Genomic DNA, 22299 nt, shown 5'->3' on the forward strand with positions numbered 1-22299 from the left:
CTACTAAACACTCAAAATATTGAGTTATTATTTAAATAATTTGTTAACTCAAGTGTGCTTTGTTAATTGAAAATACTTAATATATATTTATTTTCCTAAGGTAGCCATCAATTTTAACTGCAACTTTAAATACTAGCAAAAGCTTTCCCACACCTGGAGTACAGCTTAAAAAAAAAATAAAGTAAATGAAAGTTTCTTGTCCCAGGTAAAAATACAAAAATAAACCTAAGAGTTTTGACATGTGTTTGCTGCTGTTTGTATAACTGTTTGCATAAATATGAACACAGTTTAAGTTTAGAACTAAAGTTTGATTTGAAAACAAATTAACATCTCCTTGGCTGAACTTATTAGTAAAAAAAACCCTAGATTTTATTTTTTACCAACATAGTAAAAATATAAAAAGAGATTAAAATCCAAGTTTTTAAATATGCAACCTTATTAAACAACTGTTTTAAAACAGTACATTCTGTCAACAGAAGAGTTTCTAGCAAAGCATTCTCTGATAAAAAGCACAATTTACTCACTTCTAGTTTAAGATACCTCTGCAAGTCACAGCAGCATTTCTCTCTTGTCAAGCACAAATGCACCAAGAATTTCTGCTTGAAAACTACTAAGTTACAATCTTATTCTAAACCACTTTGGGAACTCTCACTTGCTGACATTTATACTTATTTATCCTGAAGCATGAGAACAGCTGTGATAGCAAAAAGTTACAGGCACAAATCCAAAATATTTCAATGAATCTAAATGAGCATTATTTTGAAAAACACTTGCTTCTGCCTCAATGACTGAATAAGCAAATATAAAAATAGTCCAGAAGACAGCCCACTCATTAAAATGAAACAGCAGCACATTTTGGAACATGCATCTTCTTTGCTTCTTTTATTTTTGTAGTTTTACAACATACTAAATATTTTCTCTTTATGGCTGCCATTTGATAAATTCACTCCAATAAAACACCCAAGTTATTTTACACAAATGCCTCTCATGTACCATCAAGAGAAAAATACTTTAATTTTTTTCAACACTCACTTTTAGAAACACAGACACATTCCAATCCTTTGCTTTTATCTTCAGAATTCAAGAGATACTAACAGAAGCCTTCTGCTTCCAGAATCCCTTCTTTAGATAGAAGATACTAAAGAATAGCCATGTGGAACTTGGTATGTATTTTTCAAAAACCATCAGAGTCACAGAACAAGCAGCAGCAGAAAACTGTTTTCTACCCAAAAGTTTTGCACACAGAAGTTTTAGTGGCAAAATTAACGAGCTGTATATATAATGAACTTTTAAAAGTTTTTAACAATTGTTGTGCCATCTTTTTTACAGGACCTGTAGCTACAGGACAAGAACCAATGGTTTTAAATGGGGAATTATACTGTATATTGGGAAGAATTTTTTGTTTATAACAAAGAAGATGAGGCACCGGCAGAGGTTGCCCAGAGAAGCTGGGGATGCCCCCTCTCCAGAAGTGTTCAAAGACAGGCTGGATGGGGCTTTGAGCAGTCTGGTCTGCTGAAAAGTGTCCCTCCTCATGGCAGGGGGTTGGACTAGATTAACTCCAAAGGTCACTTTAAATACAAACCATCCTCCCCTCTTCTAATTCCCCCACAAGCATTTTAAGCTTTTAAAACTGCACTTCGATATTTTCTCTTAAAGTTCTGTCCACAGCTGTGAGAATTTTTTCAAGCATCCTCATTAACCTCTTCAAATACTTTCCTTCCCTACTGTTGCCAGAAACCAAAAAAACATCATCCAGATATAGTTTGTACATATTGGGGGGGGTTTATATCTATACACATAAAGTGTACAGTTAACACAGTATGCGGTAACAAACACACGAAATTCAATTCCCTGTGGTTTCTATCCTGGACATGGATCTGTTGAGAACACAGCTTCTGTGCCAGGCTCAGCCTGCACTGTGCACCGCCTCACACAGCAGAAACCTGGTCCACAACTTCAGTCGTAATCACTTTAAGATTTGTTGTCTTTTAATTTAGCTGCCAAGTTAAACCTTGAGTACACTTTCAGCACGTTCTGCATTCCTAGCTAACCTTGAATGCACAACGTGTGTTGTTTTTATGAGGGCGTCTTCAGACAACTGCACTCCCAGCAAGAAACCTACAAACTTTTAAAGTTTGGGGCACGCAGAGTCAGTGGCCAAAGAACTTCGCCTCCACACTACAGGGTAAGGAGTGACACCTGCGAACAGCTGGACACTTCGGAACGCCAGGAAAGTCCGAGTTCGCAGGTGAAGATGTGGCAGCACCACAGGAGCGACCCCGAGCGCCCGGCTGGCACGGCCGCGGCGAGCGCAGGGCCCGCAGGGACACCCGCGCCCCGGGGCCGGACTCACCGCTCTCCTTGGCGGCCGCGGCGCTGCCCTGGCGGCGGTGCGGGCTCAGGAAGTCGCGGGCCAAGTCCAGGTCCTGGAAGTGGGCGAAGGGGACGAGGGCGCAGGACATGCTCCCGGTGACGGTGGCGCCGCCGCCGCCCAACCCGGAAACGCTCGGGCACTTCCCTCAGGCCCGGCGCGGCCCCGCACGGCGCATGCGCCGCTCCCAAGGGGGCGGGGCCCGACGGGAGGGGCTGAGGGCGGCAGCGCTGGACGCGCCTCCCTCCTGGGCAGCGCGTTCCGATGTTTAATCACGCTTTCTGCGCGGAAATTCCTCCCCGTGTCCAGCCTAAGCCTCCCCTGGTGCAGCTTAAGGCCATTTAGCTGCATGGGAAAAGAGGCCATCGCCCACCTTCCCACAGGTTCCTCTCAGGTAGCTGTAGAGAGCTGTGAGGTCACCCCTGAACCTCCTTTTTTCCAGCTAAACAGCCCCAACTCCCTCAGCTGGATTTCACTGTCCAGGCCTAGTGATGAACCAGCACGGCCCAAAACCCCCATGTTACTTTGATGAATAGAAAACACCTTTTCTGGTTACCGAGAATAGGGTTTCTTTCAGTCTTGATTGCTCTTGCAAATACAAAGCTTTTATCTGCATTTAATGTCAACCCATTTCTCTTCCTCCTTTGGACACTGCAGCATCTGAGTGACAGCAGGGATGATGATGATTGAGATTTGCTGTGGAGTGACATTGGTACAATGCTGACAGCTGACCTGCAGCCTCCAAAACCTCCTCTTTGGGTAAGGAAAGAAAAGAATGTGTGGGAAGAACACCAGGAAATGTTATCTGGGCCCCGAGGAAACACAAATTCCTCTATGCATAAGACTTGTCAATTTTTTTAATGGATCTTACTTAACTAGCCTTTATATGTACACACACACACATATATATATATGTATATAAGAATTCTGTTTCTTGTTTTCTCACAGGGTCTTTTATGTGATAGATAGCAATGTGTCTTATGTAGCTAAAAGCAGAAATATCTGAGAAAGTCCGCGTTATTCTGCAAGTTTGGTTTGTGGTCTAGATCTTCTACCTGGTCTTTAAAAACCTTCAGAGATTAAACTAATTTTTTCATGCCAAAGTGGGCTCCAGTTGGATTTTCATAGAGGCACAGACTCCAGAAAATCTCTTGTGAGATATGCAAAGAAACTGGCTTTAATTTACCCTGGCAACTCTGTCATGTCTTCAGGTGTTCTATTTTGTTGTAGTGATGAATTGATTTAAAACCCAGCAGGAGAGTTAACCCCACTGAACTGCACCTCCTCCTCCACCCTCTTCCAACAAGCAGCAAAACTCTTGGAGAGACCACAAGCAGGAGTCACAATTTTACTGAAAATCTTGCAATAAACACAGTACCAATAAAAGAGGGCACAAAAGAGGCATTACCTATAAGAGGGTATTCAACATGGAACAAACACAAACACTTCCTGAAGAGAGGGAGCCTGGCATTGTTTCTTTTTGCTAGGTTTAATATAATTGCTTTGATATAGTGCACTATATACCCTGTACTATACTCTACTAGTAGTTTTAACTTTTACACTGGTTAAGAACTTTCATCTAATAATATGTCATAAGGAATAAATCATTCTATGGAAATATACCTGAGGTGGCAGCAATGGGACTCTGCAGTGCCCATGGTGGCTTCATCTGGGTGCCAAGCAGCCATGCAGTCCCAGCCCCTTCCACGAGCCCAGCAAAAAGATGAGGAGCTTTCTGCTACCAACACCCCAGATTTCCTGCTGAAACCACAGCCCCACAATGAGGTAGGTGGTATTGAATAAAATACTGCTAGAAACTCCATTTGTCTTTTTCTCTGTACCCAGGACAAGTAGCCAGGGCTCAGTAATTTTGCTCTTGGTGACTACAGGAACATTTTGTGTTTATGTTTCAAATCTGTGGCTCCTCAGGCAATACATAGGTTAGACTTGAATTTAACTAGATGAATAATCCTGTGGTTATTCAATACAGAGTTGTTCAATCCTGTTTTTCCAAACAGGCATAGAATTACATGATGTGAAGCAATAGAAAGGATAATTTAGAGAAACAAGATCACAGTGTGGGAAAAGTTGAGACAAGAGGCTGGTTAATTTGCAGATGCTCTAATTTAATTTGGAAAGCCTATGAAGAAAACTATTTAATGACAGTTTAGAATTCTAGCATGCACACATGTCACTAGTAATATCAACTGAATTAATAAACAGTATGCAAGAAATTAAATTTACAACATGATTTGTCATTCTTTAGTGAAGCTTTCATCACATTATGAAAATTTTCTTCATTAGAGACTAGTGAACAGTGTAAGACTTATATCCCTGCCTGGTTTGCTGCACATGAAGAAGTCGAGCTACCAAGATACCAATGAAAGCATAAAATAAGGCAATGAATACTCAGCAAATAACCTGATATTTCAAGACAGTCTTGAATACAGATAAACTCATATTTAACATTTTGGCTACATAATAAACCTTTGTGTGTTTGTTAGAATTTCAACATTCATTAATTTTTAATGATTTGTTATACATATATGGATGGCTACAGAAAACAAAACTACTTTGAAAAACATCTGAGATAATTTTAAGCAAAGTTCCTAAAGACATTCAGATAAACACTTAATAGCCAAAATTAACAATACATTTCCAGTAAGAATAATAATTTGCCACATACATCCTGCTGAACAAAGACCTAAGTGCAGTTTACAAAAATACATAATTAGGCTACATTCTGATTTCCATTTTATGAAATGCAGGTAATGATTTGTTTGAGTCAACACAAGAAATTACAAGAGGGAAAGGCTTCAAAATGAGAGAGAGTGGGTTCAGATTAGATATTAGAAAGAAATTCTTGACTGTGAGGTTGCTGAGGCACCAACATGGCTGGCCCAGAGCAGCTGTGGTTGCCCCATCCCTCAAAGTGCTTGAGAACAAGTTTCTGAGCAACGGGGTCAAATGCAAGCTCTCCCTCTCTCCCAATGGCAAGGGGGTCAGAGCTAGAGGATTTCCAAGGTTCACCCCTTGATTCCTTGATTCAATGTTGTTCCTCCCTCCCTGGACCCCAGTGCCACAGACCCCCACGGTGCCCAGAACACGGAACCTGTTACTGTATGGGGCTGTGGAAGGTGAGAGGACACACAGTAACATGGCACTCTCTAGCATGCAGCAAGAAAGAGAGCAGTTTGTTAAAACCCAATCCTATGTTTATAGCAAGGATTGAAGGCAAGGAAAAGAACAGCACTCACTGGTCAGAGAAACAACACCCTTGCCCCAGGCTTTCTCATAGAACCACCAGGAGTTTATCTTTCATTATAATTCTTTTTCTTATGTTTACATTAGAGAAAGGTCTCTAGCTTGGGAAAAAACTCTAGCTGAGCCTGAGAAAATTAGACTAGAAAAATCTTCAAGATTTTTGCCTGGGCCTGTAACAGCCACATAGAACATCCCTCTGTGACATCAGCCCTCTGTGCCCCAGCTGTGGGCCGAGGGCACCACGGGCAGCGCAGCTGCTGCGGGCATTGCGGCTGTGGCTGTGCTGCTGCACGGAGCCCTCAGTGCTTGCAGCTGACACGCGCCTCTGGCAGCCATGAATGGGCTCGGCCTCCTCGTCCTGCTCACCGTGCCTGGGCTGGCACACAGCACACAGAACGCTTGTGGGTAAGTGGCCCCAGGCCCTGGGAGGGAGCCATGGCAACACTTGGGGCCTTCCCTGGAGGGCCCCCCTATCCCCCATGGCCAGGCCACAGCTTCCCAGCCCCATGGGGAAGCCTCAGTTCCTTGCAGCAGCCAGGTGCTGGCACGGACAGACACACAGCCCATGGGCTTCCCTGGCCTGCTGGGCATGCAAGCCCTTGTGGGGAGGGCAGAGGGCTGAGCTTCAGCCTGAGCCACAGCAGGCCAGGAACAAGCATGGAAATAAGTTTCTTCTTGCAGATGGACCTGCGGGCTCCGACCCATGCTGTCTGACTCCACACCTGATGACAACGGCTTGACACGCATTCTGGGTGGTGCAAGTGCAAAGCCAGGGGCCTGGCCCTGGATTGTCAGCATCCAGCATCCCAGGATACAAGGCCTGGGGCATTGGTGTGGAGGGTCTCTCATAAATGCAGAGTGGGTCCTCACAGCAGCTCACTGCTTTGACAAGTTTAAGTAAGGAGGAACAGGGAATGGGGACATCCCCACAACACCAGCAGGTGCCTTGTCAGCACCTCCACCTGCTATTCCCTATCCCTCACTTCCCTCTCAGGCAGCCCAGCTGCCACACTGCTCAGGAGAAGCCTGGCCTTGTGCCAAGGCTTCCTAGCAGCTTCCAGATTGACATTCCCCCAGCCTAAGGCATACAAGGCCACTCACACCTGCCAGAGCACGGCTCCCTCTCTGCCTTGCCAAGCAGAGCTCTGGCAACTGCTGGGTGCTGTGGCACATGGCTCTGCTCACCCTCAGCCCTCTCTCCAATCCTTTCCAGGAAAACTGGTGTCCTGAATGTGGTGATTGGTGCCACCCAGTTGACTCCACCTGGCCCTGAGGCACAAGTTCGCAAGATCAAGAGGCTACTTCGTCATGAAAACTATAAGAGAAGTGATATAAGTAATGATATAGCTTTGCTGGAATTGGACGCACCTGTCGACTGTAGTCCCTACATCCAGCTGGCCTGTGTGGCTGACCCAACCATAACAGTCTCAGAGCTGCAAAACTGCTGGATGGCTGGATGGGGTACAACCACAGAAGGAAGTGAGTTCCCAAGAGGGACTCATGCCTGCAGAGCAAGCTCAGCACACTGAAGGGGTGTTTGGGCTCCCCCACAGCAGAGGCCAAAGCCAGGCTGCAGGACATATGCCTCTGCAGAGAGAGACATGGCCTCCCCAGAGTCAGGCAGCAGGGACACAGAACCCCAGTGCCTCTGCAGAGGGAAAGCCAAGCCCTAGGGAAGGGATTCCTATCAGACAGGGGAGAAGAACTGAGAAGGACCTGCCAGCGGCTTGTTCCCTTCTCTGCTAACAGATGAAGACTTAAGTGATGACCTGCAGGAGGCCAAGGTCCAGCTCATCGATGTTCAGCTCTGCAACAGTAGCCGCTGGTACTCAGGGGAAATCCACACCCACAACTTGTGTGCTGGTTACCCAGAGGGCAACAATGACACCTGCCAGGTAGGAGCATGCCATGAGCCACTCAGCCCCCAGCAGCACCAGCAGCCCGGGCAGCACCGCCCCAACACAGCCCAGGCACTGCTTTGCACGGCCACTCAGTCACCCCCCCAGCCCCAGCTCCCCCAACTGCTCTGGGGGCTTCCCACACACTCCCCATCCACACCTGCCTGCCCAGTGCCTCCCTTGTGCCACAAAGCCCAGAAAGCCCAGCTAGTGCTCTTGGCAGCCCAGAGATCCAGGTGCCAAACGTCCATCTTCTGCACATCCAAGAGCCCTGTGCAGAGAGGACAGAGAGAGTCCTACCCTACAGGACCCCAAGCCATTCACAGCCAAGCTCCTGGAGGCTCCAGCCCCTGAGCAGAGCCTTCCTCTGCCTGGAATACAGCTCTGGCAGGGGCTGTGGGAGAGAAGGAGACAGCCCCAGTGCAGACAGGGGCCACCAACACCACCTTAATCCTCTCTGCTCTGCTGCAGGGTGACAGCGGTGGTCCTCTCATGTGCCAGGACCTGAATGCTGACTCCTGGTGGGTTGTTGGAGTGACCAGCTGGGGAAGAGGCTGCGCCAGAGCAAAGCTGCCTGGCGTCTACACCTCTACTCAGCTCTTTTATGACTGGATTCTGGCCCAGATGGGTCTGAATCCATTTGGAAATGCTTCCTGAACAGCAGGGTGAGTTGCATCTGTGCAGTGCACAGCAACTGTTTCCTGCTGGGGCAATACCTCCTGATCCAATGGCAGCCGCAGTGCCAAAAGCCTGCTCTATCCTGCCCTCACACCTCTCCCCTGCGCAGGCAGACACTGGACATGACTTCGGTGTTGAATAAAATTGCCTATGACCACAAGGAACCATCATGTCAGTGCAATTCCAACTCCTAGGCAAAGCAAAGCCTCGCACAATTGGTAGCTGCACAGTTAGCCTGAGGGCAGACCCGCCTGACAGCAGGCCACAAAGGGACAGAGTGGCTTCAAAGAGCTCCAGACTACGTGGTCATAGAGGAAAGGGCTCTGAGCCACCACGGGCTGGAGGACCTGGCACATCAAGCCTAGGAAGGGGATAGGGTAAAAGCAGACACCTTGGGGGTGGTGCTCAAAGGCACCTGGGCTGCTCAATAGGGCCTGCTGTGAGCCTGGCCTAAGGGAACACACCTGGGAAACTCCCAAGCATGACAAGGGAAACTCCTGGCTCCTGACTGCAGTGCCAGTGCCCTGAGGCAGAGCCAGATTTCACAGCTAGTAAAGGGGGATTGCTGTGCCAGGGGGTCACACTTCACAGATACTCAAAGGAAGAGCTGGGCTCATTATGGGGAGAGTAACCTGGCAGGAACAGTAGGACAGCACACCAGGAATGCCATGGAAGGCCAAGGTGAGTGGGCCAACAGGAGCTGCAACACCAAGACTGTTGGCAAATGCTCCAGCAGTGGTGCCCTTGGCTCCCATCTGGGCCAATGTGCTGAGGAAACTACCCTGTGTGACCATTTGAGAGGCACAGCCGGCTCCAACAAGCCATTGGGTGCCCCATTTGATTCCCTACCCACACCACTCTCACCCAGTCAGAGCAGGTATCCGTACCCATTCAACCTCAGACAGGATTCCCCCAGCAGACTCGGAGATGTCCCATTCCGTAAAGAGCCACCGGCTCCTGCTGCAGCACTCAGTGTCCATTCAAATTTCTGGCCTGTACCACAGCTCCCTGTGCCCTCTGTCAAGCAAAGTGTGGGCAGCTCACAGTTTCTGGTCCCAGGCTCCCACCAGCCAGAGCTCAATCTGCAGCTGGCACTGCAGCTGCACACCCGGCTCCCTGCCCCAGATGGATTCCTCAGCAGCTGCCTGCCCCAGGGACCTGCACAGCCTCATCCTGCAAGAAGAGGGGAATAAGGAAAGCAGCAGAGACCCTTCTTAAAAGGCAAAGTCCTAAAAGGACCTGGGGAAATGGCATTACAGTGACAGAGAGTAGCTTTAGATGAGATCATATGCAGGAATTCATGATTGTGAGAGTACAGAGGCAAAGGCATAGATTGCCCAGAGCAGCTCTGGATGCCCAGTTTCTCAAAGTGTTCCAGGACAGCTTCTGAGCCAGGCTCTGAGCAGCCTTCTCCAGTGCAAGCTATCCCTCTGTGCCCAAGGCAAGGGGGTCAGAGCTACATGATCTCCAAGGTCCCTTCCACCCCAAACCACTCCATGGATCACTGATTCCATGTTACCCCTCCCCCAGTGGGCCCCGTTCCACAGCCCCCACGGTGCCCAGAACATGGAACCCAGCCCTCTGTGACATCAGCCCCGGGGCCGAGGGCACCACGGGCAGCGCAGCTGCTGCGGGCATTGCGGCTGTGGCTGTGCTGCTGCACGGAGCCCTCAGTGCTTGCAGCTGACACGCGCCTCTGGCAGCCATGAATGGGCTCGGCCTCCTCGTCCTGCTCACCGTGCCTGGGCTGGCACACGGCTTATGGGAAGACTGTGGGTAAGTGGCACCAGATGCTGTAAGGGAGCCATGGCAACACTTGGGGCCTTCCCTGGAGGGCCCCCTGTCCCCCATGGCCAGGCCACAGCTTCCCAGCCCCATGGGGAAGCCTCAGTTCCTTGCAGCAGCCAGGTGCTGGCACGGACAGACACACAGCCCATGGGCTTCCCTGGCCTGCTGTGTGTGCAAGCCCTTGTGGGGAGGGCAGAGGGCTGAGCTTCAGCCTGAGCCACAGCAGGCCAGGAACAAGCATGGAAATGACTTTCTTCTTGCAGAGGGATATGTGGGCTCCGACCCTTGATGTATGAGTATGAGTATCTGGATGAAGTCGTCGACACGACACGCGTCGTGGGTGGCGCAGATGCCAAGTCAGGGTCCTGGCCCTGGATTGTCAGCCTTAAGCATCCTGCAATACCAGGAACAAGACATCTGTGTGGAGGGTCTCTCATAAATGCAGAGTGGGTCCTCACAGCAGCTCACTGCTTCGACCCCATCAGGTAAAAAGATGGTGGAAATGAAATATCCCCACAACACCAGCAGGTGCCCTCTTAACAGCTCCACCTGATATTCCTATCCCCTTCCCTCTCAGACAGCCCAGCTGCCACACTGCTCAGGAGAAGCCTGGCCCTGTGCCAAGGCTTCCTAGCAGCTTCCAGCTTGGCATTCCCCCAGCCTAAGGCATGTGAGGCCACTCACACCTGCCAGAGCACAGCTCCCTCTCTGCCTTGCCAAGCAGAGTTCTGGCAACTGCTGGGCTGCTGTGGCACATGGCTCTGCTCACCCTCAGCTCTCTCTCCATCTCCTTTCCAGGAAATTTGGCGTGGTGTATGTGGTGATTGGGGCCACTCAGTTGACTAAGCCAGGACCTGGAGCACAACTGCGCAGAATTAAGAAGTTAGTGCTTCACGAAAACTACAATAAAAATGACAAGAGTAACGACATTGCTTTGCTGCAGCTGAGCAAGCCTGTTGAGTGCAACCCCTACACTCAGGTGGCCTGCGTGGCTGAGCCCACCACAAACTTGTCAGACCTGCAGAATTGCTGGGTGGCCGGCTGGGGTGCCGTCACTGCAAGAGGTGAGTTCCTAAGAGAAGTTCCAGAACCAGCTCAGCACACTGAGACATGGCTTGGGCTTCTCCACAGCAGAGGCCAAAGCCAGAATGCAGGATGTACGCCCCTGCAGGGACAGACCTGACCTGGTCACTAGAGGCAGACAGCAGGGACACAGAACCCCAGTGCCTCTGCGGAGGGAAAGCCAAACATTAGAGAAGGGGTTATGCCCAAGCAGGGAGCAGAACTGGCAAGGTACTACAGGGGACTTCTTCCTTTCTCTGCTCACAGCTCAAAACTCAAGTGACGTCCTACAGGAGGCTGAAGTCCAGCTAATCGATGTCCATCTCTGCAACAGTAGCCGCTGGTATGCAGGGAAAATCCACACCCACAACTTGTGTGCTGGTTACCCAGAGGGCAAAATCGACACCTGCCAGGTAAGAGCATGCCATGAGCCACTCAGCCCCCAGCAGCACCAGCAGCCCGGGCAGCACCGCCCCAACACAGCCCAGGCACTGCTTTGCACGGCCACTCAGTCACCCTCCCAGCCCCTGCTCCCCCAACTGCTCTGGGGCTTCCCACACACTCCCCATCCACACCTGCCTGCTCAGTGCCCCCCTTGTGCCACAAAGCCCAGAAAGCCCAGCTAGTGCTCTTGGCAGCCCAGAGATCCAGGTGCCAAACGTCCATCCTCTGCACATCCAGGAGCCCTGTGCAGAGAGGACAGAGAGAGTCCTACCCTACAGGACCCAAAGCCATTCACAGCCAAGCTCCTGGAGGCTCCAGCCCCTGAGCAGAGCCTTCCTCTGCCTGGAATACAGCTCTGACAGGGGCTGTGGGAGAGAAGGAGACAGCCCCAGTGCAGACAGGGGCCACTAACACCACCTTTATCCTCTCTGCCCTGCTGCAGGGTGACAGCGGTGGTCCTCTCATGTGCCAAGATAAACACAGTGACTTCTTCTGGGTTGTTGGAGTGACCAGCTGGGGAAGAGGTTGCGCCAGAGCAAAGCAGCCTGGAGTCTACACCTCCACTCAGCACTTCTATGACTGGATCCTGGCCAACGTCGGCATGAAGACAAGTGAAAATATTTCTTGAGCATCAGAGTAGGCAGGATCCAGAGCAGGCTGCACTGCACTGCAACTGTTTCCTGCTGGGGCAATACCTCCTGATCCAACGGCAGCTTCAGTGTCAAAAGCCTGCTCTGTCCTGCCCCCTGTGTGCATGCAGAACCTGGAGTTGACTTAATGGTTGAAATAGATTTACCTTTGTTCACAGGGATACAGCTTTTCTGTGGGTTTCCAAGTCCTGGGCAAGGCAAGAAATGGCAGGATCTGCCCCTGCAGAATAACCTTGAGGCCACAAAGGGACAGAGTGGCTTCAAAGAGCTCCAAAGTGCCTGGTCAGAAAGGACAATGCTCTGAGTCACCATGGGCTGCAGAAACCTGGCACATCAAGCCTAGGAAGGGGATAGGATAAAAGCTGACACCTTGGGGGTGGTGCTCAAAGGCACATGGGCTGCTCAATAGGGCCTGCTGTGAGCCTGGCCTAAGGGAACACACCTGGGAAACTCCCAAGCATGGCAAGGGAAACTCCTGGCTCCTGACTGCAGTGCCAGTGCCCTGAGGCAGAGCCAGATTTCACAGCTAGTAAAGGGGGATTGCTGTGCCAGGGGGTCACACTTCACAGATACTCAAAGGAAGAGCTGGGCTCATTGTGAGGAGAGGAACCTGGCAGGAACAGTAGGACAGCACACCAGGAATGCCATGGAAGGCCAAGGTGAGTGGGTCAATAGCAGCTGCAACACCAAGGCTGTTTACAGGCTGGGCAAACCTGTGAGTTCAGGGGATAAGATCCCTGGGCTAGGCTCCATTTTTGGGAGGAGACAAGGGCAGAGAAAGGAAGGAGTCAAGGAAGATGAGAGGGCTGAATAAGCCTGGCAGATGGAGAGAACGGGCAATCAAAGAGCAGAGACACAAACTGCATGTCGTTGTACTTCTTTGCCTGAGTGCTACACATAATCCCCTCAGGTTGGGGAAGAAACTTTTTTATCTGAACTTGTTTATTAACAAATCAGCTACAAATTTTCCCCTCAATCAAACTTTGATACTATTTGGTGAAAGGCGGAATTGTAGAGGATTCTGGAATGCCATGAGTAATACTTGTTGAAGGCAGTTGCTGTCCTTTCCAGGTGAAGGCAAGTGAATGTTGACTTTCTTCATCTTACAGAAGGCTTCAAAAAGCCTTGGGCTAGGTGTCATGCCACCTGCTTCTGGCTACTTTTCTTGGCTTCAAGTGATGGCATGGAAAGAAAACAACACACTTTTGACATAATATTAGTATATTAGGTGATATAAGGCTCATGTCTATTGGAGGCTTCCAAGTGCAGATATGGCACATGTCCACAGAATTCCTCCCCCATATGGGGTGTATACAGTTTTATAAGCTTAGCAAAGCAGCATATTTGACAAAAATCACCGGTTAGGACCACACATCACAAAGTAATTCCTCCCGTGGTTCAAGGGTCTCTAAATCCTTCACAGCACTGCCCTTCCCCTCTCCCAGATGGAAACTAAACTTTGTTTATGAAAATGTTTCTCAATGAGCTGTTTCCAGACTTGGTTCCCAAGAAGAACAAAGACAGGATTGGGGCCTTGTGCCATCCAGGGCTTAGAGCTCTGAAATATGTTTTGTCTTTCTGCTTAGGGAATAGGCAGGGAAAAGTATTGGGAAAACCACAGACACAACAACAGGCTACAGAGCTACAAATATATGTGCAAAGAACACAGAGAATATATAAAAGAAAAATAGGTGAAAATCAGTCTGGCATCACCAGACCAACGGAGTCCTTTCTCATGGCAGGTGGCACTCTTCCCTTTGCCTTAATCAAGATGGGCTGTGCTGAGAATCACTCCAAATCTGTACTGGTCCCTAACACCCTGGCATAAGTTTCTTCAAGTACTTCCTGATGTTGGAAGCTGCCTACTCACTTGTGTTGGGTTGATGTGTCCAGAAAATGTGTATTCTATCACCATCTGTTAAAACTGGGTGGGGTAGTGATTTCTTGTCTCAGTGGCACATACCATCTGCTAATGGTCCATCTTTAAGACAAGATGGGGCAATCATCTTTATCTTTTCCACAACTCATCCTCCCTCCATGAAGATATCATCTGCTGTTGGGCCATTGAGTCCCACTGCATGACTGATAAAATTACATCATCCCATTGGGAGATGCTCTAGCCAGGATGGGGAGCCAAGCCTTTCCTACCTAGATAAAAACTGAGATTTTGGACAGTAAGTTACCTTCTTTGCATTGGATTCCAGAGGAAAGCCAGACCTTTCTATATCATCTCTGGACCTTCAGAGGAAAACCATTCTACAGGAGCACTGCTTAAACTGAACCACATCTGCCACTGCAGGAGGATGCAGCCACCATTTGATGGGACTGCTGCCAACACCCTGACTGACAGGGTGTCAGGTTGTATTCTGACTCTGTCAGTGTTTTTGGATTGTTCCTTGTAATACTGTATTTGTATTTTAATTTTCCTAGTAAATAACTGTTATTCCTAATTCCCATATCTTTGCCTGAGAGCCCCTTAATTTCAAAATTATAATAATTTGAAGGGAGGGGGTTTACATTCTCCATTTCAAAGAGAAGCTTCTGCCTTTATTGGCAGATACCTGTCCTCCAAACCAGGACATCACTAAAGATACTGAGTGCAAGAGTGTCACTCAGGGTTGGAGGTGGTCATTACCCTGCCAAGCGAGCAGACCAGCTTAGAGCTACCCAGTCATCCTGGAACAACCTTACTGTGCTGTATTTGCAAAATTCTGCTGCCTAAATAGTTTCTCCCAATTCTGTACAAACTCGGCCATGATCCCCTCGACTAAACCAGGGATATTTCCCATCACATCAAACACTTCAAGGCACATGCAACCCCTTTTTGCATTCAAAGAAGGGACTTTAACCACCTTCCGTGTGTGCCATGGGACCATAGCCCCTACTGTGTGGCACAAAGAACACAAGACTCTCCCTGTGCCTGTCTCCAGAAGTCTTTGAGCAGAGACTCGAGTTCTGCCACCTTACAACTTATGGAGTCCTCCACAATTCCTCTGTGGGCACCTTAGGCTGATCATACTGTGCAGGCCTTCTCCATCCACTACCCATGATTTCACCAAATGTGCACCAAATACCACAACTACAGAGAGGCTCAAATTCACCCTTTTAATTTACACAGACTCTGCAGACAGAATTATAACATTCCTCCTCTGGCTCCTTCCTACCTCAAAAATCTCAGCAAGTTGGATATTTGGAGGAGGGAGCTCCAGAGGTACTCCTCCACAGTCCCATCAGGGCTGCCACAGTGCTGAGGAAACTCTCCCATGCAACAATTCTGGAGGCACAGGTGGCTCCAGTGAGCTGACAGGTGCCCTGTTTGATTCCCTACCCACGGGAATCAAACTCACCCAGTTAGAGCAGGTTTCTGTAGTCATTCCACCCTGGAGCTCTGTCAGCAGAGTCACATGTCTCATTCCATAAAGAGCCATCGGCTCCTGCTGTGGCACTCAGTATTGTCCTGGTTTAAAGGACAGGTGTCTGCCAAGGAAGGCAGGAACCTCCTTTGGAATGGAAAGCGTGACCCCCTTCCCTCCAAATTATTATAACTTTGAAATTATCGGGTTTTCAGATATGAGATGCAGGAATAACAGTCCTTTCCTAGCATGTATAAAAAGGCAAACCAACAACAACAATGGCAGCAACAACCAACACAAGCAGAAACCCAGTAGGAGCCTTCTCTCAGCCGCAGGCACTTTCCCTTTGGTGCAGTTCCCATCACAGCCAGCGGGGGCGCTGGTGGCTCCTGGCCAGGCAGGGTGGGTGTGATGATTCCCCCGCGGCTGCAGGGGGCGCTGTGCCAAGGGTTCGGCCGCCAGTCCCACGCCGTAATGGTGGAAGAGATGGAAAAGTGGCTTTCTTTGGAAACTGACAGGAAGCAGCCGCTCGCAGTGCCACTCAAAAAGTTTAATGGATTTTTGCAGGAACCTCGGAGCAACAGGCTGGAACAGCAGAGGCAGGCCCATACCGAAGTGAGAAAGCGTAGCAAAGATTCCAGAGCAGTGCCAAAAGCTGCGGAGTGTTTAGGCAGGCACGGAGTGTCGGGTTAATGTGCAGCATAAAAAGCCCAAATCAGCAGCAGAAAACAGCACAGCTGGGCAGTGGCTGCCAGGCTCCTGCAAGCAGCAGCCACAAACAGCTGGGAGAGGCAACCTCCGGGAAGGGGGAGGGAGTCAGGATCCACTTCCCAGTGAGGCTGGATGTTGGAAAGGTCCCAGTTCAACAGCTACTCTTGCAAGCAGAAGCTCACCCATAGAAAGGGGAAAAGCAGTGCAGGACAGAATTCCATGGTGGCAGCGAGTTCACCCCACAGCAGCAGCAAACCCAGCCATTACCCTCTGCTCCGAGAGTGAGAGAGAGGGAGGAGCTGAGCCCAGCCCCTCACCGCCCAGCCAAAATCTCGCATTATCTCTATACTTCCCAAGAGAGCACTCCTACCCAGAGACAGTAGCAAACTGCACCCCTTCCCTACTCCTTGGCTACATCTTTTGTCTCTCTTAAGTATCCGTTCTTCCCCTCTTTTAGGCAACAAATGGAAGAAGATTCCCTGAGAGAAAAGAAAAGGGGGTGTGATAATTTATAAAAGATTCGTGTTAATCATAGAAGTTTTGGAGTTTTTATAAGCCAGAATACTTAGATAAAAACATGGACCGAGATAAAGGAAAATATATTATTAAAACCATTCTGTTTAAATACTCCTATTATGAATATTGTGTTTTCTAAATAAATTTTATTTAATACCAGTTTGTAAAACAAGATTTTCCACAGCCTGAAAGATTTCACAAAGTCAGATTTCCTGCCTTTGTGTAATCAATTGCAACCTATCTGCTAAAACCAGACTTCCCACTTCTACTGCTCTTTATCTACCAAGACCAGATGGTTACTTGACAAATTGTCTGGAGAGGAGTTCCATGGATGTTTCTTTGACCATCACTGCTTACCTGGCAGAATTATGACAACAAAAAAATAAAAACTATTGATTACTACAAGGAAAATCATCTATAAAAAGGAGCTGCAAACCAAGTTTGGTGGAGTGTGGAGTGGTTGGTGATACTTCACATTTTCCCCAGCACGCTGCGTTGCTCTGTCTATATAAAATAAACCAATCTAAATTTTGCTGAATATCGAGACTTTTGTTTCTCATTTATAATGAGGGGACAAAAAAATCCCAAACTCCAGTAAGTGCCCATTCAAATTCCTGGCCTGTGCCAAAGCTCCCTGTGCCCTTTGTCATGCAAAGGGTGCACAGTCTCTGGTCCCAGGCTCCTGCCAGCCAGAGCTCAATCTGCAGCTGGCACTGCAGCTGCACACCCGGCTCCCTGCCCCAAATGGATTCCTCAGCAGCTGCCTGATCCAGGGACTGCTCAGCCTCATCCTGCAAGAAGAGGGGCCTAAGGAAAGCAGCAGAGAGCCTTCTTATAAGGGCAGGTCCTACAAGGACCAGGGGCAATGGCATTACAGTGCCAGAGGGCAGATTCAGATGAGATCATATGAAGGAATTCTTGGCTGAGGCTGCTGAGATACCAGCAGGGGTTACGCAGAGCACAGCAGCTCTGGATGCCTGTTTCTCATGTAGGCAGGGTCAGCACAGAAGACACAGACACCAACTTCAGGAATAAATGTAATTTAGTGTAACTCAACCTGGCAAAGAATTGCAAAAGGATAAGTAAGCAGGACATCAAATCATTCACAAGGAATTGTAAGAGGAGAAGCCACTATAACAGTGAATGACTGGAGAACCACTCCCAGCAACTGGGAAATCCTGCAGGTGCCTTCCTCTACAGGCAACAGGTTTGCTGACTGAACTGTGAGACGGCCCCATTTTTATACTTTTTATAAGTACATATTATTTTATTGGCTTTTCACAAATATTAAAATGAATGCTATATGTATAATGTTGGAAAATTTTGCTGTATGAATATAGTTTCTTTTAGTCCTGCTATTACAAAACTTAGAAATTGTAGTGTGATAAATATATATTTTTCTTGAGCTATAACATGGTGATGTAAAGAGCTTTTATTCATGTAACTAACTCAAAGAATGGTAAAATATAATCAGAAAATTCTTCACATTTTTACATTATCCTATCTGGATGAAGATAGGGGCGATGAACACCAGAATTCCAGCAAAAGGAATTTATTGATCTCTCTTATCTGTAAGTGCACCGACAAGAAGGAGCCACAAGAAGAAAAATAAAAATGTTTATTTCCAGGTTGGGGCGGGGGGGCAGGGCAAGATGATTTTGAATAATGCATAAAGGTCTATGAATATGCAACAGGTTAATGCATGTAACGAAGATTTCTGAGTTAATGTGTGCTCTTGGCTGAACGTCAAGCACCCAACCATTATAACATTTTGCTTTATTGTTTGTCTCTTATTGTCTGTTATTAAGCCTTTTAAAATTTACCAGGAAACTGAACCTCGTTTTTTACATCCTGTTGAATAAACAAGATACCAAAACTTCTAGTGCTGTAACATCTGGTTTCAGTCCACTACTGGGATGCTCCCAAGGGAGGAATCAAGGCAGTTGTCTGTGATCCTACACCCCTAAGGCCAGATGTGGATTTGTCCCTTTTCTACAGAGGGAAGGGTAAATCCAAGTTTTGCGAGGGAGCGAATAAAAAAAAACATTTCATTGGAAGGTCAATCTAGAGGCAAATTTTTGGGTCAAGAGCTGTTGCTGCTAACTCGGTCAGGGTCTGTTGATCAGGACATAGTACTTCAGTGGACCGTCCCTAAAAGTGTTCCAGGACAGCTTCTGATCGGGCTCTGAGCAGCCTTCTCCAGTGCAAGCTATCCCTCTGTGCCCAAGGCAAGGGGTTCAGAGCTACATGATCTCCAAGGTCCCTTCCACCCCAAACCACTCCATGGCTCACTGATTCCATGTTACCCCTCCCCCAGTGGGCCCCGTTCCACAGCCCCCACGGTGCCCAGAACATGGAACCCAGCCCTCTGTGACATCAGCCCCGGGGCCGAGGGCACCACGGGCAGCGCAGCTGCTGCGGGCATTGCGGCTGTGGCTGTGCTGCTGCACGGAGCCCTCAGTGCTTGCAGCTGACACGCGCCTCTGGCAGCCATGAATGGGCTCGGCCTCCTCATCCTGCTCACCGTGCCTGGGCTGGCACACAGCATACAGTACCCCTGTGGGTAAGTGGCCCCAGGCCCTGGGAGGGAGCCATGGCAACACTTGGGGCCTTCCCTGGAGGGTCCCCCTGTCCCCCATGGCTGGGCCACAGCTTCCCAGCCCCATGGGGAAGCCTCAGTTCCTTGCAGCAGCCAGGTGCTGGCACGGACAGACACACAGCCTATGGGCTTCCCTGGCCTGCTGTGCGTGCAAGCCCTTGTGGGGAGGGCAGAGGGCTGAGCTTCAGCCTGAGCCACAGCAGGCCAGGAACAAGCATGGAAATGACTTTCTTCTTGCAGAGGGAGCTGTGGGCTCCGAGCTCCAATACCTGCCTACACCCCCATTACTTATTCCTATGGCAACGTGGCTTATGACTACGGCTCGACACGCATCGTGGGCGGCGCAAGTGCCATGGAAGCATCCTGGCCCTGGATGGTCAGCATCCAGCACCCCTGGGCACCAGGCCAGAAGCATTGGTGTGGAGGGTCTCTCATTAGTGCAGACTGGGTACTCACAGCAGCACATTGCTTCGACAAGATCGAGTAAGGAGGAGCAGGGAATGGGGACATCCCCACAACAGCAGCAATTCCCATCCCCTTCCCTCTCAGGCAGCCCAGCTGCCACACTGCTCAGGAGAAGCCTGGCCCTGTGCCAAGGCTTCCTAGCAGCTTCCAGATTGACATTCCCCCAGCCTAAGGCATGTGAGGCAACTCACACCTGCCAGAGCACAGCTCCCTCTCTGCCTTGCCAAGCAGAGCTGTGGTAAGTGCTGGGCTGCTGTGGCACATGGCTCTGCTCACTCTCAGCCCTCTCTCCATCTCCTTTCCAGGAACATCAGCATGGTGTATGTGGTGATTGGAGCCACTCAGTTGTCTCAGCCAGGCCCTGGGGCTGTAGCACGCAATGTCAAGAAGGTGGTGATACACCGGTACTACAAGCGTGTCGACTATAGATACGATATTGCCCTGATGGAATTGGAGCAACCTGTACAGTGCAGCCAATACATCCAGCTGGCCTGTGTGGCTGACCCCACCCTAAGACTCTCAGAGCTCAACAATTGCTGGATTGCTGGATGGGGTGCAACTACTGCAAGATGTGAGTTCCAAGAGCGACTCCTGAGCCAGCTCAGCACACAGGGACAGGGTTTGGGCTACACCACAGCAGAGGCCAAAGCCAGACTGCAGGATATATGCCTCTGCAGACATGGGCCTGGCCTGCTCCCCAGAGTCAGGCAGCAGGGACACAGAACCCCTCTGTGCCTCTGCAGAGGGAATACCAAACACTAGGGAAAGGGATCCCCCCCTCAGAGAGATGAGGAGAACTGGCATGGTGCTGCCAAGGGCTTATTTCTTTCTCTGCTCACAGCTCAAGATGAAGGTGATCGCCTCAAGGAGGCCAAGGTCCGGCTCATCGATGTCAAGCTCTGCAACAGCAGTGACTGGTATGCAGGGGAAATCCACCCCTACAACTTGTGTGCTGGTTACCCAGAGGGCAACATCGACTCCTGCAAGGTAGGAGCATGCCATGAGCCACTCAGCCCCCAGCAGCACCAGCAGCCCGGGCAGCACTGCCCCAACACAGCCCAGGCACTGCTTTGCACGGCCACTCAGTCACCCTCCCAGCCCCTGCTCCCCCAACTGCTCTGGGGCTTCCCACACACTCCCCATCCACACCTGCCTGCTCAGTGCCTCCCTTGTGCCACAAAGCCGAGAAAGCCCAGCTAGTGCTCTTGGCAGCCCAGAAGTCCAGATGCCAAACGTCCATCCTCTGCACATCCAGGAGCCCTGTGCAGAGAGGACAGAGAGAGCCCTACCCTACAGGACCCCAAGCCATTCACAGCCAAGCTCCTGGAGGCTCCAGCCCCTGAGCAGAGCCTTCTTCTGCCTGGAATACAGCTCTGACAGGGGCTGTGGGAGAGGAGACAGCCCCAGTGCAGACAGGGGCCACCAACACCACCTTAATCCTCTCTGCTCTGCTGCAGGGTGACAGCGGTGGTCCTCTCATGTGCCAGGACAAGAATGCTGACTTCTGGTGGGTCATTGGACTAACCAGCTTTGGATCAGGCTGTGCCAGGGCAAAGCGGCCTGGAGTCTACATCTCCACTCAGTTCTTCTATGACTGGATTGATTACAACATGCGTACACAAGCAGTTGAAAGTGTTTATTGAGCATTGGGTCCAGCAGGATCCAGAGCGGAGTGCAGTGCACCACAGCCTTTTCCTGCTGGGCTGATGCTTGCTGATCCAATGACAGCCTCGGTGTCAAAAGCCTGCTCTGTCCTGCCCACACTCCTCTCCAGTGTGCATGAAGACACTGGAATTGTTTTAGTTGTTGAAATAAAGTTACCTTTGTTCACAGGGATCCAGCTTTTCTGTGTGTTTCCAAGTCCAGGGCAAAGCAAGTACTGCCACAATTGGCACCTGCAGAATGAGCCTGAGGACACAAAGGGACAGAATGGCTTCAAAGAGCTCTAAAGTGTCTGGTCAGAGAGGACAGTGCTCTGAGCCACTATGGGCTGGAGGAACCTGGCACATCAAGCCTAGGAAGGGGATAGGATAAAAGCAGACACCTTGGGGGTGGTGCTCAAAGGCACCTGGGCTGCTTTATAGGGCCTGCTGTGAGCCTGGCCTAAGGGAACAGACCTGGGAAACTCCCAAGCATGACAAGGGAAACTCCTGGCTCCTGACTGCAGTGCCAGTGCCCTGAGGCAGAGCCAGATTTCACAGCTAGTAAAGGGGAATTGCTGTGCCAGGGGGTCACACTTCACAGATACTCAAAGGAAGAGCTGGGCTCATTGTGGGGAGAGGAAACTGGCAGGAACAGTAGGACAGCACACAGGAATAACATGAAAGGCCAAGCTATGTTGTCCTTGTGGCCTTGTTAATTTTCTAAATAGGGAAGGGTAAATCCGTGGTTCTCCAGCGAGTGGACATAGTGTTTGGTTGGAACGTTTACTCAGAGGCCAGCTTCTGGTGAAGGCCTCTTTTCCTGGCCTTAGTCGGGGCCTGTTGATCAGGACTTT

General features: G+C 49.7%; 4 protein-coding genes across 8 annotated transcripts in view; 3 read left to right on the forward strand and 1 right to left on the reverse strand.

The window, feature by feature from the left end:
• Window positions 1-2615, reverse strand: part of RAB3GAP2 (RAB3 GTPase activating non-catalytic protein subunit 2) — a 39840-nt gene extending 37225 nt beyond the window's left edge. For 2 of the 3 annotated variants that reach the window (XM_056486241.1, XM_056486239.1), the window contains exon 1: window positions 2357-2536. In XM_056486241.1, the coding sequence (XP_056342216.1) occupies window positions 2357-2465 (109 nt within the window). In that variant the 5' untranslated portion in view covers window positions 2466-2536. Of the gene's footprint in view, window positions 1-2356 lie in introns of all 3 variants that reach the window. The other variant, XM_056486240.1, reaches the window with a different exon arrangement.
• A 2809-nt stretch (window positions 2616-5424) lies between these two features.
• On the forward strand, window positions 5425-8376 carry LOC130250525 (acrosin-like). 3 transcript variants are annotated; one of them, XM_056486260.1, is made up of 5 exons: window positions 5425-6043; window positions 6320-6535; window positions 6852-7117; window positions 7388-7533; window positions 8008-8376. In XM_056486260.1, exons 1-5 carry the CDS (start codon window positions 5973-5975, stop codon window positions 8191-8193), a joined length of 885 nt encoding a protein of 294 aa, XP_056342235.1. In that variant the 5' UTR covers window positions 5425-5972; the 3' UTR covers window positions 8194-8376. The 3 variants fall into 3 exon arrangements, with proteins under 3 accessions (XP_056342235.1, XP_056342236.1, XP_056342237.1); XM_056486261.1 differs by having other exon boundaries at window positions 6320-6496; XM_056486262.1 differs by lacking the exon at window positions 6320-6535.
• A 1377-nt stretch (window positions 8377-9753) lies between these two features.
• On the forward strand, window positions 9754-12322 carry LOC130250524 (acrosin-like). The gene is made up of 5 exons (XM_056486259.1): window positions 9754-9990; window positions 10266-10487; window positions 10801-11066; window positions 11332-11477; window positions 11951-12322. The coding sequence occupies exons 1-5, from the start codon at window positions 9920-9922 to the stop codon at window positions 12134-12136; spliced, it is 891 nt and encodes a 296-aa protein (XP_056342234.1). The 5' UTR covers window positions 9754-9919; the 3' UTR covers window positions 12137-12322.
• A 6529-nt stretch (window positions 12323-18851) lies between these two features.
• On the forward strand, window positions 18852-21641 carry LOC130250522 (acrosin-like). Its single transcript, XM_056486256.1, has 5 exons — window positions 18852-19301; window positions 19578-19820; window positions 20108-20373; window positions 20644-20789; window positions 21260-21641. Exons 1-5 carry the CDS (start codon window positions 19231-19233, stop codon window positions 21443-21445), a joined length of 912 nt encoding a protein of 303 aa, XP_056342231.1. The 5' UTR covers window positions 18852-19230; the 3' UTR covers window positions 21446-21641.
• The last annotated feature ends 658 nt before the right edge of the window (window positions 21642-22299 follow it).

Source organism: Oenanthe melanoleuca, chromosome 3 (genome assembly GCF_029582105.1).
Source record: "Oenanthe melanoleuca isolate GR-GAL-2019-014 chromosome 3, OMel1.0, whole genome shotgun sequence".
Lineage (NCBI taxonomy): Eukaryota > Metazoa > Chordata > Aves > Passeriformes > Muscicapidae > Oenanthe > Oenanthe melanoleuca.